This window comes from Notechis scutatus, chromosome 11, assembly GCF_049901735.1.
Source record: "Notechis scutatus isolate UNSWTSFEM ecotype Mainland chromosome 11, rNotScu1.2, whole genome shotgun sequence".
Taxonomy (NCBI): Eukaryota; Metazoa; Chordata; class Lepidosauria; order Squamata; family Elapidae; genus Notechis; species Notechis scutatus.
The window spans coordinates 18,941,503-18,957,942 of NC_142019.1; the positions used below are offsets into that span (position 1 = coordinate 18,941,503).

Here is a 16,440-nt window from a genome sequence, read left to right on the forward strand (position 1 = left end):
CAGAGAAGCCATAGAGATTGAAAAAAGACCTGAAAGCATGAATAGAAGAGATGATTCCACCAGACTGTCAATCATTTGGAAGCCTGCACTCACAAACAAAAAAATCTCCACACCACAAGCCAGCCAAACACCTGGGCACAAACAGATCCCCCCTGATACCTCCAGCTCAAACACACCCCAACCAGGCACCCAGATGAAACCTAGCTTCCTAACAAATGATAGCCGTCCATTTACTCGGAGCCAAGCTGCACTAAAAGCCTCCAATACAGGAAACACAATGTTGCCAGCCAATCAAGACACACACAAAAAGCCACAAAACAGACAGAAGATATTAGAAACACCAATCAAGCAGAACACAGCAAACTCCAAGACCAATAAACACAGACCAAGACTCCCAACCAATCAGGATGAAGAAAAAAACCATTCTGGCACAGCAGTAGGCTAGCCCCAAATTTAAAACTGAAACAATTCTAAAAGTCTGACTCACAGATGAACACAATACAGAAGCCTGATGATGGCAGATGAGATTTTGCCAAAACGTTGCTACAACTTTAAAAGCACAACTATAATTTTCTTAAGTTTTCGCGGGTACTTACATGTATGGCATTCAGCTTTGTTCGGGTATTTTCCCACGTCATTGCAGTTGTGCTTTTAAAGTTGTAGCAACGTTTCGGCAGAATCTCATCTGCCATCATCAGGCTTCTGTATATATATATATATATATATAGTTGCCAAGTTTGAAAAACACTGCTGTAAAAGTTTTTGCGTTATTTATTGCATTCTCTGGAATGTCAAGAATTAGCATTTCCAAAACTTGCCAGCAAACCACTGAAATATTAATATATAATTATTTCCATCATTTTGGCACAAAAAAGCCAGGCATGTAAACACAGCTTGACATATATAAATAAGTTTCTTCCTCCTCCTTTGCAAAAAATAATATTTGACAGCACCCAAGAATCTATCCAAAAAATATATTGCAAGAAAAACTGCCGTGGGAGAAACGCAGCCCAGGGGAAAGGTGCCTGGGCTGGGGGCTGGAGGTGGGTGATGAGAGGGGGAGGGGGGCTGCTTGGCTCAGCCAGATGGGAGGGGCTGCTGCTGACTTGGCTACTGGCAGGCCTGAGTCTCCTTGCTAGAGAAAACAGTCAGCCCCAGCTGTGTGTTTAGGTCAGTGTATCTCAACCTCAACAGCTTTAAGAGTGTGGATTTCAACTCCCGGAATTCTGCAGCTAGCCTTAATTTGCTGAGGTTGAGAAGCAGAGGCTTTTGGTGGTCTTTGAGGTTGCCACCTTAGAGACAGTGCCAACGGCAACAGTCTATATGTGTCCTTCATTCAAACAGATGGACAGAGTGAGGGAGGAGGCAGGAATCTTTATCCCATCCTGGACAAGTAAGTGTACAACCTTTTCTTGAAAATCTCCACTGACTGATCACACACAATTACAAGAGGCAAGCTGTTCCATTGGCTAATTGCTTTCACTTTCTGGGAAATACCTCCTTAGTGCCAAGTTAGATCTCTCTTTAATGAACTTCAACCCATTGCTTTTTGCCCTGCCTTCTGATGCTTTGGAGTAGGGGTCTCCAACCTTGGCCACTTTAAGACCTGTGGACTTCAACTCCCAGAATTCCTCAGCCAGCTTTGTTAGGTTCCAAGGCAAAGTCCTAGAGAGGTCGAAGGGTCCCCAACACTTAGTCCCCGAGACCCCCCAAAAAAGAAAAACCCCTCCCCCCCCCCCCCCGCTTTTTTCCCCCCCCCCCTTTTTTTTAAAAAAAAAAAAATAAAAAAAAAAAAAAATTCCCAAAAACCAAATCTTTTAAAAAAAAAATCCAAAACAAAACCCCCCCAACCAACTCCACCCCCCACCCAAACACCCCCCACAACACCCAAAAAAACATAAACCAAAAAAACATCAAAAAAAAAACCTCCCCGCACACCGGCCCCCGCCCCCGGGCCGGGGGGGGCTGTAAAACAAGGGTCTCCAACCTTGGCCACTTTAAGACCTGTGGACTTCAACTCCCAGAATTCCTCAGCCAGCTTTGTTAGGTTCCAAGGCAAAGTCCTAGAGAGGTCCTGTAGTTTGGAGAACAAGTCAATCCTCATCTCTATCCCTGCCTGTTGAGTTTTAGAAGACTGCTATCATGTCACCCTACTCCTTCTTTTCGTTAGGCTAGACATACCTAATTCCCTCGGCCACAGATATAGGGACCCCTGCCTTGGGCAAGGGGTAGAATTGGAATATGTCCCAGGCCTCCTCCAGCCCTATGATTCTACGATCTAGGACAGGTGGGTAGAGGGAACGATCCCTGAATACCTTTTCTACAACTCGTGATCACCTCCCAAGTCTTAGACCAGAATTTCTTAAATGATAACATCAGGAGCGGTGGTCTATATTATGATCCAAAGAAACATAAAACCATATACTTTTTCTTTGTGTGTTTTATTTCTCCCATAAATTGGATTGTGAGGAGAATCCTTCAATTTATATCCCTGCTTGATTCTTCATTAAAAGAACCCTTTAGATGTGTTCTTCATTTCTTCCGTACCTCTTCAGACTCTGCCTGCAGCTCTTCACCTGCTCACTGGAGGGAACCGTAAAGATCACCAAGACCTCCCCATGCCCCACAAGCAAGGCCAAGGCAGGATGTTTGGGGCAGAAGTTCTCGAATGGACCATCCACAGTTCCAGTCATTGTAATGCATGAGAGAAAAAAAAACCTTCCTCCCCCAAATGCACAACCATGCCTAATTATTGAAAGAGACAGGAAAGCAGTGGTGGACTGGGAAATTTGAAATATAAAATGTGTTATTGGGGCTGGAAAAGCAAGCGGCCAACAATTTTCACGGGTTAGTCCTGCAGATTTAAGTTTCTAAGTCAACGATTTCAGACGGGTGGGTATACACATTCAATAAAACAAAGAAGTTGTATTTAAGTTTCTACGGCAGTGCTTCCCAACCTTAGAAGATGTGAAGACTGCAGCATGGCTGCCCGGTGAGTCCAGACATCCTCAAGCGGCCGAGGAAATCCTACTCTAAAGAGTGAAAAACTGAGAAGCCCCATTCCTAAACAATTTGTAGGAGAAAAAATTACTAGGTAGGAATATTACAGCAGATTGCCCGATTTTCTTTCACCCGAAACATCTATGTGAATGAGGACAGAGGCTATAAACCTATAAACCTTGCAGCCCAGTTCACAATCCCTTGAGTTGATCCTGGCTGCCCTGGATGACTCTGCCTTCACAGTCAGCTCTATTGGGGCTACGGTACAAAGTGAATACACCGTAGTAACAAACGGGGAGCAAAATAAAAATAGACTTACACCCTGTTAATCGGTCCCTTGAAATAATGCATCTCTAGATACTAAGCATGAAGCATACACTTAAAATGTAAATGCAACTTGGTCTGGTTGCTACTGTGGTAGTGGCAGTGCAGCGTCTTTAAATCCTGAATCTGCGGAATTGCTACACCAGAGAAAAAAAAGGCCAACCCTTAAATCAGCTTGGTGGCAGGCAAAACAAAATCATTTGTCCACGTGGAAGCACATTCCCCCTCTAAGTCACAATTTGCTGTGCTCCAGCCTTCAAATTCTCCTCAGCCTGGAAAAAAATGAGGCGTCGTTTTTCAAATAATTCCCACAAATACAAACAGCAGACCTTCTCTCCAAAAACAGAAGACCATTTTCCACCCTGTTGTTCTAAAGTCTCAGAGAGACGGAAGCTCTTGAAGGAACTGAGCACAAAAGATTCAACTATAACAGAAAGAGAAGAGAGAAAGAGAAGAAGAAGAAGAAAGAAGAAGAAAAGAAAGAAAAAGAAAGAAAGAAAGAAAGAAAGAAGAAAGAAAGAAAGAAAGAAAGAAAGAAAGAAAGAAAGAAATTCTGCTTTCAGCCAGAAAAGAAAAGAAAGAAAGGCTATACAATGGTGTTTAAATTTGCAAAGAAAAGCCAATAATAAGTTAATTTCACCTCTCCCCTTCCTCTGTAACGTAATACGCTGCCCCAGCTGTGCTCGAACCCATATGGTGTTTAAATTTGCAGGAAGAAGAAGAAGAAGAAGAAGAAGAAGAAGAAGAAGAAGAAGAAGAAGAGAAGAAGAAGAAGAAGAAGAAGAAGAAGAAGAAGAAGAAGAAGAAGAAGAAGAAGAAGAAGGAGTCCCTGAGAAGGTGGCTCCCGCAAATTTTATTAGCCAACCCTCTCAAAGCCTCCAGTGAGGACCCCCAGCTTTGAATAAGCAAAAGCATTTTAAAAGCTCCGTGAAGAACGCCTTCCTTTCCCTCCTTCGTCCAAAGAAAGTATCAAAAGCGACACATTGAAATATCAATATCTTTGAACTATCCAGATGCCAAACTCCAAAGCTGCCATAGAAATAGAAAATAGGAAAAGAAGGGGAGGTCTTTCGCCTTTTTGCCTTTTGCAAAAAAAGGAGCATCCTCATCCAAGCGTCCTGGGGAGGCATCTGTCAGGGAACAGCTAACAGAGCCAGCGAGCCCACCTCCCTGCCACCCCCCTCACCTTCTCCTCCCTCACAGCCTTCAGGTCTTCACAGGAGGCTGCAGAGGTCAGGCAGGCTTACCTGTCAGGAGGCTGACAGCCCAGGCCACCATCACCCCTCGGCAGGTCTCCATGGGGGACCCAGAGATGTCCGGGGCTGCCTGGTCAGACCATACGCCGAAGGCTCCAAAGCGAAGCCGAGGTCCAACTCGGTGAAAAGCGGCTCGCTTATCCCACAAGTCTCTTCCCACTCCTGACAGAAGCAGCTCTCAAAAGGAAGTGGGAGGGACGGGGTGGGTTGTAGTAGGAGGTGCAGGAGCAGGGAAGCGGGGTGGGGATGGGGTGGCTAGGAGCAGAGGCTTGTGCCAGCAGCAGGGTCTCCCCCAGGCCTGGCTGTCAGAAGCGGCAGGCTTCCGGAGTGTGGAAAGCGCTCCGGCGAGGAGGACTGCGCTGCCATGGCAAAACAAACTTTCCCTCCTAAGCGGCCCTCGCAGTTTTGAGGTGCTCTTGCCAAACACCATGAAAACACGGAGCATCGTATTATGTGACGGGGGGAGGAGGAGGAGGGAGCACTTACTCCGAAAAACTGGAAGTGAACCTGCCAAATTTGCCCCGCTTTGTTCAAACAAGGTAGCATTTGATCACTTGAAAAATGGTCAGATTGAAGATTTCAAAATGAATTTTTCAGATTTAGACGGTGGGTTAAAAAGCCTGTTTGGCAGTCATCTATTTTCGGTAGATCGACGGTGACGTCCTCTTTGCTGAGTTGCAGGTTTTTGAGCTGCTGCAAGAATCTGCCACATCTTCCAACTTGCTTTTATTCCAACAGAAGCATCTTCCTCCTACAAATCACTCCTTCACCAGTTGCTGCAGGACCCAAATATCCTGCAGCCCCTCAACAGAATTATAAAAAGTCCCATCAAAAAGATCAGATCCTTTCTTAGGGTGACTGAGAAACATTTTGCCTAACAGCTATACTATTATACAAGAGAAATAAGTCACTAATAGGTGAGCAAAAAAAACAAGACAAAGTGAATAAAAACGCATGTAAAACCAATACTACTAAAACATTACGCAAGAAACTCTAAGTTAAGACCTAAATGCTAAATTATGAAATGTTTACAATACTAAAATTCTCCCTCAAAAAGCCATTGCACTCAAGGAAGCATCTGAGAGCACTCATCGTCTTCGAGATGATGTCTAGTATTCAAGGTGCTGGATGAGCAACGGGGAGCCCCAAGTTCAGGCTGACCCTCATATAGGAGAACTCCTTGGGTGACTGCAGGCCATTCCCTCAGCCTGTTGTGGGGAAAATGCCGGAGGAAGACAAGTGCCCTCATACCTGGAGCTCCTAAAAGAAAGATGACGTGTTGCACTCCGAGGCCATGAGGTCGCCTGGGTTTTCTTTTTTTTTACTCTGCGTTGTCTTATAACCATCTTCACCTTTATCTTCCCAGGCATTTTCCTTAGTTTGTGCAACAAATTGTGAAGTCTACCAAGTTGTGAAGTTTGCATGTTGTAAAGTTTGCCAAGTTCGTCAAAAACAGATCATGCCAAACAAATTTGATTTCATTATTTGACAAAGTGACTGAATTAGTGGATCAGTGAAATGCTGTGGACAAAGCATACTTAGATTTCAGTAAGGCCTTTGATAAAGTGGACCATAAGCTACTTCTGGGTAAGCTAGGAAAAATGTGGGTTAGACAGCACCACCACCAGGTGGGTTTGTAACTGGCTTACAAATCGTATCCCCCCCGTGTAGTCTCCAGCAGAACTCCATCCACATGGAAGAAGGTAAAACGTGGGGTACCCAAAGGTTTCATCTAGACAAGGGAATAATAGGGGAATTCATCAAATTTGCAGACAACACTTAAGCTGGCAGGAATAGCCCACACCCCAGAAGACAAAATCTTGACAGACTTGAACCCTGAGCCCCATCTAACAAAATGAAATTCAATGTAGATAAAAGTAAGGTTTTACGCTTAGGCAAGAAAAACCAAATGCACAGCTGCAGACTGGGTGAAACTTGGCTTAATGCCAGTAACCGTGGGAGGGATCTTGGAGTCCTAGTGGACACAATCGCTTAAATAAGAGCCAGAAGCATGTGTGGCAGCAGCCGAAATGCAATCCTGGGCTGCCTTAATAGATGGATAGAATCCGGATCATGTGAAGTTCTAGTACCACTTTACAAAGCCTTAGGAAGACCACACTTGGAATGTTGTATCCGGTTCTGGTCATCAGAATATAAAAAAGATGTTGAGACTCTAGAACAAGTGCAGAGAAGAGCAACCAAAATGATTAGGAAGTTGGGGCTAAAACATATGAAGGAGGGCTACAGGAATTGGGTGTGTCTAGTCTAATGAACCGAAGGACCAAGGGAGACATGATAGCAGCCTTCCAATATTTGAGGGGCTCCTACAAAGACGAGGGAGTCAAACGATTTCCCAAAGCACCAAACAGCAAGGCAAAAAACAATGGATGGAAATCCAAAAGGTGCTTTTTTTTTTTCAAGAGATAACTGGACTTTCTGGTTTTTCTTTGAAGACGTTTTGCTTCTCATCCAAGAAGCTTCTTCAACGCTGATGTTTTCTGCTCTGTGTCCCTTCACTGTTAAGCACAGGCACAGGTTGTTGGGGATGAGTCTGTCTTGGATGAGAAGTGAAATGTCTTCAGAGGAAAATTAGAAAGTCCAGTTGCCTCTTGAAAAGAGCATCTTTGGAACAACCAGGACCCGCAGGACTGAGAATCCATAGAGTAGACAATGGAGGGAAACTAACCAAGGAGAAAAGTAACCCAGGACTAAGGAGAAATTGCCTAATGGTGAGAGCAAGCAACTCCTGACATGGCTTGCCTTGTGGGTCCTCCATCACTGGAGCCTGGACAACCACTTGTCTGAAATGGTAGAGGGTCCGCTGCTTGAGCAGGGGGTTGGACTAGAAGACCTCCAAGGTCCCTTCCAACCCTATTATTGTGTGCTCTATGTTCTGTCTCCCTTTTTCTGAAGAAGATGGAATTAGCTTTGTTTGATCTGACTCAGTGTTGTTGACTCCTGGTAACCCGGCAATTTTCTTGGCAACATTTTCCAGTGGTTTTTTGCCTTTGCCTCCTCGGGAGGGACTGCCTTCACCCAGAGGAGGAGAGGAGACAGTCCACGGGGTGAACTTGCGCTGTGAGGAAATTTAAAAATTCAACCTCTTTAATTTTTTATTACGTGACCTGAAGATCATACAAGCGGCTGCATTCCAGCAACAGCTGATACGCCTTTCTAACTGAAAGCCTTGGGAAGAAAGTTTCGGGTGTCTGGTATCTGGCTTTATTACAGGCCAAGCCAAACCATGGGGACTTGGGACTTGGGAGCTTGGATCCGTGTCTACAGACAAGCCACTTCTCCCAGATGGTCAGCTTCAGAGGGACCTGCTGTTGTTTTTCTTGAGAAGCTTAGCAGCGAGTTTGCTGCAAGCTCGTCAGTTTGACTTTTTTTTTTTTCTGAGTTAGCTGAAGATGATGATCCTAGAGTAGGAATTTCTGGACCAAACTTAATATTTGTTCCATTTTTAGGCTGGTTGACTGATCCTTTTGGGAACTGAAACAGAAGCGTGCATCCTTGCATTAATCCCAAAGGTGCTTTTTTCAGGAGGCCACTGGACTTGCTTGTTTTTTCTTTTGAAGACCTTTCACTTCTCCTCCAAGAAGCTTCTTCAGCTCTGACTGGATGGTGGGGAATGGAAGGATTGATATTCCTTGCAGACAGTTTGAAGACCCTTGCTCTACAGGCTTTTAATCCTTCAATAATAGACACTGAAGTGCAGGTCAGGCTAGCTGAGCGATTCCTGGCCCTGAGGTTTAGATCAGCCTGACTGGCCGTTGACTGACGCTCACAAGACACTGGCTGCACATTGGAGCAGGAGGGACACATGGCTCCCCGTGTACATTGGTGGTTCTTCCAGCCTGCTTTTGAACATGGTTTGATGCTCTTCTGGAATCCTGTCAATCCTGGGTCCAAAAGGAGTCTCCCATCTGTGAAAACTCGCTGTCTCTCTACCTCTAGCCCACCTTAAAGAGGCTGATGAATGTCTTCCCACCGAAATGAGAGATCATGGAAATTCCATCAGCCTTTGTCTTGAATATGATGTCACCACAAAAGTATGCCTCGGGGCAGTAGGTTTTATCTTATAGTATACTTTTCTGGGTCAGAATTGGAGAAAGGAACCTTGCCTCGCCCAGAAGAAAGAGCCGGTGGCATCCTGGACCCATATCGGAGTGGCGAGAAAACTACGTTAGCATCCTCGTTGCCGATTTCTGTCCTATTATCTCTGCCAGCAACCTGATCTCCTTCCAAGGGAATGGGAGTCAAAGCTTAATGGATTCCCCAGACAGACTCGGCTCTTGGAGGCTGTCAGAAGAAGAAATGGGAGAACATGGCTTTTGCAGCCGCGTGGCTGTCTCACTCCCAGGCCGGAGATGATGAAACCGAGGCTGTGTCATGGGAACGCAGCAAAAACAAAAGTAAGTATTGCAAGGGCCTGCTCAGCGCAGAAACTGGAAAGGGTTCCAGACAGATGGTTGTCATCTGGAGATCAGTCCCTGCAGCTGAATGAGTTGGTGCAGAGATCTTATATGTCACTACAGGACAACGACTCCAATTTCTCCATTGCCGTCTATTTTACGTACGATCTGTAAAATTCCCCAAGTGTATTTATTTGATTAGGGAAACAGAGAAGAGAAAAGCAAATCCCTAGGTTTACTGATTGGCTTACAAGTCGAGGGAAGCAATGCTTATCTTGTGCCACAGAATTTGCTGTGCCCCAAAACTCAGTGGCTACCCACCTGATCAGCGTTCACAGAAGTGCAGGGCTGAAAGGGGCGTTTTGGAGGTCTTCTAGTGACAGTCCCACCACATGGTCAATGGGTGTCGATCTTTTCTTGAAAACCTCCAGTGATGGAACACCCACAACTCCAGGAGTCAAGGTGTCCCATTGATTAAGTGTTGTTACTCTCTAGAAGTTCCTCCTTAGTTCCAGTTTGAATCTCTCTTTAGCAAAGCATTGCTTGTAGTGGTGGGACTCCATTTTTTTTTACTACCGGTTCTGTGGGCGTGGCTTGGTGGGCGTGGCTTGGTTCTGCTACCGGTTCTCCAGAACTGTTCAGAACCTGCTGAAGACCACCTCTGATTGCTTCATTTCCTGGCCTCGGGTGCTCTGGAGAATCAACCTCTTCTCTCTCATAGCCCCTCAAACACTGGAAGGCAGCTGTCATGTCACCCTAATCCTTCTCTTCGTTAGGCCAGAGTCTAGATATACTTTGTTCCCTTAGCCGTCCATCATACAATTTAGCCTCCAGGCCCCTTATCCTCTTTGTTGCTCTTCTCTATGCTCTTTCTAGGGCCTCTGCATCTTTTCTGGACTTTGGCGGCCAGTACTGGATGCAGCATTCCAGGAGGGGTCTTACCAGTGCAATATATCCAGCAGTATTCTCATGATCTTGATGCTGCCCCTCTGTTGAAGCGGGCTAGGACCTAGGAATGCGAATGGTCACATTCCAACTTCTTCATAGAATCTTAGAGCTGGAAGGGTTCCTTGATATCATCCCATTCTACTTCCTACTCCATGCAGGAATGCAAATTAAAACTTTGTCAATAGATGTCTCCCTGAACAATGAAGTAAAGCCAGCCACTTCTTTGGTCACTTTGGTCTTTCCCCACTGCCAGGACCGCAGACACCACCAAACGGCAAAGAGGCTATGGATCTGTTGCATGGGAAAAGGGAGTGGATTAGAGGATAGCAAATCTTCAAAAGGGGGAAAGAAAGAGGGATTCGGAAATTACATACCTATTAGCTTCACCTCTACAATGCCTTTGAGTAGATTGTTAAATGGTCTATTTAGCAATAGCACTTAGACTTATGTACAGCTCCGTGGTGCTTTCCAGCCCTCTCTAAGCAGTTTACAAAGTCAGTCTATTGTCCCCCAACAATCTGAGTCCTCATTTTACTGACTGCGGAAGGATGGAAGGCTGAGTCAACCTTGAGCCTGGTGAGATTTGAACTGCCAAATTGCAGGCAGCCAGCAGAAGTAGCCTGCAGTACTGCACTCTAACCACTGCACCACCAATGCTCATTTCTAAGTATTTGAAAAAGAATACAACAAGCACCACATGGATTTCTCTCTCCCCCCCCCCCCAATTAACCTGATTTTGTTTTTTGACAGAATTACTAGCTGAATAGATTTTGGGGTTGCAATATTGTACCTGGACCAAAGCAAAAGGAAATGGAACACCAATACTTTTTATGACTTGAAAATGATGTATCTCTTGATGCAATCTAAAGTTGCAAAAAGGTGTTTGTGATGCCACATCACACAGCTAGCTCGTAATAATTATCCAATCAACTACTGTTCCAAGATACTGTCACAACCTCATTTACTAAGAGCTTGGTATAACTTTGCAGTTGAGTTTTGTTTTCTTAGTGAAGAACTTTGAACTTGTCTCTATGAAATTTCATTCTGTGATTTCTCTGACTTGGTCTGACCACCATCTCTCTCTCTCTCTCTCTCTCTCTCTCTCTCCTTCCCCCAGCACACTGTGCACTCCTATACACAATCATTCTCCACATATTGTGTCCTCTACAGAATTGTCCATTCTGTTCTTAAACTCAGCTAAATAAAGCAAGCATCATTTTTATCTGGTAACCGGGAGCTCCATATTTTAGCTATGCACTGGATTTCACCCCGGTTTCCATCATCACCACCCTGCATGGCTACAATGCCTGGTGGTAATAACTTATTTGGAAGACACTCGTGCTAATGTCCTGCTGGTGGGAGGAGGCATCGGATTGGCTGACTTTGAGAAAGAGAATATTGGACTCCCATCAAGTTCTGGACTGACCAGCAGAGATTTTCTTTTTTTTTCATGAGACAGCCAAACCAACCCTTGTGTCCAACAGCTGTGCAAACATGTTCCTCTCTGTACAATGTCTGTTTCTTCCCAGTCTGTATTCTATGGCTGGAAGTCCTAAGCACCGAAAGGAAATCGGGACAGCCCAGCTTTGCTTCTCCCCTTGGCCTCCTTGTGTGGGTGGGGAAGGTCAGAAAGGAGTCTGCAGTTATACAGTATTTGACCTGACATAGCATTTACTTGGTCAAGAATCCTGACTGCACATGGTTCCTAGTTCTCACCAGGGCATTGGCTCCTTGGCTAGAGCCACGTCCATGTGGAAGCGCTCCTGGAGGCAGCCATTATCCAAAGCAAAACTCAGACAGAGGTTGACAAGAGGCAGGACTGGATCTGCTGGGCTTCAACGCTGCCTCAAGGCTTGCCACATATAGAATGACAGAGTTGGAAGGGATCTTGGAGGCCTTCTAGTCCAGCCCCCTGCTTAAGCAGGACAAATGGTTATCCAATCTCTTTGTTAAAACTTTCAGTGTTGGAGCATTTACAACTTCTGGAGGCAAGGAGTTCCACTGATGAATTGTTCTTAACTGTCAGGAAATTTCTCCGTCGTTCCAGATTGTTTCTCTCCTTGATCAGTTTTCACCCATTGCTTCTTCTTGTCCTGCCCTCATCTGCAGACGCCAAACGCCCTTTCTCAGTCACCCTTTTCAAGACAGAACACACTTAGCTCCTGCACTCTCTTCTTGAAGTTTCATTTCTAGTCTCTGAATTTTCTTTGAATCTTTCTTGATGTGTAGAGCCCAGGACGGAAAGCAGGAAAAAAAACAAACAGGGTGCATAGAATAAAGTGGAACAATCAACGTAACATGCGTAAAATACATTTAGTTTGCACACAAGTCCATTTGCAATTTTACAAAATAAAAGTTACAATCACCCCTTTTCTCCTTATTCGAAAAGATTGTTTTTCAAATCCTTAAACTTGTATTTCAAAACTCTTTTGCTAGGGATTGAAGGAAATTCAGCCCGTGTGTTAAAACTTGCCTATAGAACTCAGCGATCCAAACATTCCTAATAGCTGAAGAGATCTGGCTATTTCCCCAACCATCCAGCTAAGGTGGGGTTCCATCAGGAGTTCATCAGCGTGGAAAGGCTGTGCCTGGCGGGAAAAGTTTGATCTGTTTGTGTGTGGTTTGCCTTTATTGGTTGTCATGAGCCGACCAGGATTACTGTACGAGGCGTTCTTTCAATATAATGTTGTTATGCCTCCAACAGTCAATAGGATTTGCGTAGTCTTTGTAGAGTGTTGGAAGAAAGGTCCATCTGGGTTCAGTTCCAAGTGGAGAGAAAGACACTGGAAACATGGAGGCTGGTTGGAGAGACGGCTTAATGGTGAAGCAGAACCACCAAGCCCATGATTGGTGATTCTGGGCAGCTGACCACATGGAGTGGACAGAGAGAGAGATATTTATACCCTCTCTTGGGCCTTTCCCTTGAACTTCCGGTTCCTGTGCAAGAAATTGTAGTCTATGGGTTGTCAGACTCCCAGGGGGCTATGCAGGGATCGTAGCTAACTTTTTAGGTTGTCTGAATTAAGTTTGATGGAAACCTGGACTCTCTAAGATGATGTAATGAGGAGGCTTGGGTCCTGAAAGGGTGTTGGGCCATTCCTATTGTGTCTTTAATGGCTTTCCTGGTTTGGATCTTGGGTAAGGGCTCATCCTACCATTCTACCTAATTCTGCCTTTATTCAAAATATCCTGTCTTGAGTGGATGACCAAATCTGCATTTCTAAAAGCTGGCCTCAGCTTAGTATCGGCTTGGGGCCAGGGAACGGTGGCTCCGAGTTTCTGTTTCCTTTAAGATTTCTATTTCTTTTTTAGAGGAATTATAATATTCTGCCTTTTTAAATATTTCTCAAAGTATTTCAATTCTTCTAGGAGAGGGGTCTGTCATGCCCCTGTCAGAGTCTGAATCCGAGGAGGAAGACGAACAGCTGACAGGGGGTGGGAGTGTGGCTCCTTTGGCTGTGGAGGAAACTGGGGAAGGGCAAAGTCTGGCTGGGCAGAGCAGGGGAGAGGTAGAACAAAGGAGAGAGAGTTCAGAGGAAGACCCAGGCCCACCCCCTCTTCATCCTAGGGCACGCAGGGAGGAACAGAGAAGAGAGCAACGTGGGTTGTGTGGTTCACAGGGGAGGATTCCCTTCATTAGCCACACTATGAATGAAAGTTTATAAGAACTGAATGCTGACTGTGGCAACTGCTGGGAGCAAACGTGACTTTATCCTGTGTTGTTGTTGCTTATCTGTGTTCCTGGCGTCTTCCCAACCGTGTTGAGTTTTGCCGTGCCTGGAATTCTTGCTCCTGCCCTGCCAAACTAATTACCTTATTTTGGCTTGAGTGGACTTGTAATAACAGTTTGTGTTGACCATGTTTTGGACTTATCTGCTGTTCCTGGGAGAGTTTTTTCTCCAGCCCAGAAGGTAACCAGGACATTGGGGGCAAAGTTGGAGCTAATAAAGGGATTCCTACTGATTATCTGACTGTGTTGCCTTTGTGCCATGCCCCTTTGGGTCATCACAGGGTGGGCGCTAACTTTCTACAAGAGTCTGCTCCTGACCTGGTCAACCTACAAAGGCTGAGAGATGCCCTCCAGCCCTGCAACTCTATGATCTTTGCACGACTTCCTTTGCAACCATCTCCCCGCTTGCCTTCCGCCAACGGCCCCAGAAGCTGCTGCTGCCTTGACTGAGCCCTGTTTTGACACGTCATTCTTCTCCACCTTGAAAGGGCAAGGTGGACACCCGATCCGCTCCTCTGTTGTTTTTCAAGTCTTGGACAGCATTTATCACTCTGGGTCAGTCTGAGTGGCCAGACTGGAGAGGAAGTGGAGGGCAGCTATCTTGACAGGCTAAAATAATAAGGAATGAACTTCGGGCCTCTTGAGCTCTGTGAAAAGCATTAAGCCGCTGGAAGGGTTGGGAGCTGGTCCCAGCCTCCCATTATTTCATCTGTTCTTTTTTTCCAGGGGGAAAATCTTTTGGGAGCTTCAGACTCTTCAGTTGCTGTTTTACTGGCAAGGGAGAAAGCAGGGATGGGCCACTGAGAAGAAGGCGGAGGGCCTTGGTCCTCCCAGAAGAAGGAAGCTGATTAGTCTTGGCCAGGAACCCGAATGAGCTCAGCCCCCAACTCAAATTGCAAAAGGTTTTGGACTCGGGCACAGCGCTGGCCTCAAAGCCCAAGTGCTCCAAACCGTCCCAGGCCTGCCCCCTTGTGGCCAGTCCCGGGAACACCTCCGGCTCTCATCAGAAGCAACTCTGCTTGCTTAGGGTTCCACTAAGGCTGTTTTAGCCATCAGAAAAGTCTAGATGACAATTGCACCGGGATGGTGCCATTGAAAGCCCCACAAAAAGCAGGGTGTCAGCATTCCAGAAAACCCCGACTCCAAAGCTGACACAGGGGGCAGAGTGGCAGGTAGCTTGGAGGGAGATGGCCTACCCTGGCTTGTTCAGCAAATCACAGCCAGCTGGGCCGGTTCAATGTGCAAAGATTAAACGAGGGCGCCTCCTGCAGGATAGAATAGAATAGAATTCTTCATTGGCCAAGTGTGATTGGACACACAAGGAATTTGTCTTCGGTGCAAATGCTCTCACCAAAACAAATCCCTTGTGTGTCCAATCACACTTGGCTGAGTGCAAGGGGTGAACTGGCCTGTGTTGGTCAAGCTACTGTTTTCCTCCCCAAAGAAGGCCAGGCAGCCTGCTAAGCCTACAGGCTGACCTATAAGCCCTCATCACCTAAGTCAGGGGTCCCCAAACTTGGCAACTTTAAGACTTGTGGACTTTAATTCCCAGAAATTCTCCAGCCAGCTGCACAAGTCTTAAAGTTGCCAAGTTTGGAAACCTCTGACCTAAGTTATAATTTATGTATTCCAAATGGACTGTGAGTAATATAAGTGTGTGTGTGTGTGTGTGTGTGTGTGTGTGTGCATATGTATATGTATGGGTATGTATGGGTATGGGTACATATTTTCTTTTGACAGCAGGCATCAGAATTTCATTTTTAATGTGTGTCAGTGTGTGTGTCACAGAAAAAAGTGACAATAAAATAGGGGAGTCACACTCAGAGCCTCACATGCTGGCCATGCCCCCACCCGGTTTAGCGAAGGGGGGGGAAGTCCACGATGTCACATGACACCACCGTGACGCTACGAGTTTAACACCCCTGCAATAAAGGTCACCTTCTTATCTGCGATTGAACAAATTTGTAAGTAATTGTTGCAAGGCCATAAGCATGGTTTATAAATGACAGTGGATGGATTTGCACAACGTACTAAGGCAAAATCAGACACAGCGGGGTTGTCCTCAGATAGGATGAAACAAAAAAAATTGAAGGTGGGATTGTGACTGCGTGGTTGAGCCTCACAATTTAATCAAATCTGTTGCACGTGTGATGCGCACTAAAAACGGGCAGGGCTTTTACCACATGATTATGGTGGCAAGATGGTTTTTATTACATGCTGCTGCGGATGCCCCGGACCTTGTGCAATGTGTGGGCCCGGCCATTTATGTCTTAGAGCTTAAAATTTCTTTGCTAAGGGCATTTTATGCCATAACAATTTTGTGAGAGTATGTAGAAGAGACCACAACAATCTGAGTAGTTTTTGTTGCGAAATTTAGGTTTTCATTCTATTGTTAGTTCTGTTAATTTGCTACAGTCAAATGTCTTCCACCTATTTGACTCTTCTCTTTAGATGAGCTGACAGGGAAATGATGGTCTGGGGGCTGTTAATTCAGCATGACCTCTCGCCCCTCCCTTTCTCTTTGTCTTTGGGCAGAGGTTCACTGGTGCAGTTTGTTCCCACCTACCCCTTCCTTTCATCACTGGCATAATTTTAGCAAATTTAGCTTTTTTTATGTAAGATTTCCATAGGCTATATAAGATAAAAACTAACAAAAATAAATAGCCAGAAAAGGGGATAGGCAGAATAAAGAAAAAAGTTAGAGGATAGCAGCACAGAAAACAAATAAGTATACAAAAGAAGTATAAAAAGTGACTTCCAACTTCTT

At 45.4% G+C, this 16,440-nt stretch overlaps 1 protein-coding gene across 1 annotated transcript in view; it reads right to left on the reverse strand.

The window, feature by feature from the left end:
* ITGA11 (integrin subunit alpha 11) overlaps positions 1–4,750 on the reverse strand; it is an 86,894-nt gene extending 82,144 nt beyond the window's left edge. Inside the window, exon 1 of the mRNA XM_087972965.1 lies at positions 4,572–4,750. Within this exon, the coding sequence (XP_087829091.1) occupies positions 4,572–4,623 (52 nt within the window). The 5' untranslated portion in view covers positions 4,624–4,750. The remainder of the gene's footprint in view (positions 1–4,571) is intronic.
* Positions 4,751–16,440: the final 11,690 nt, after the last annotated feature.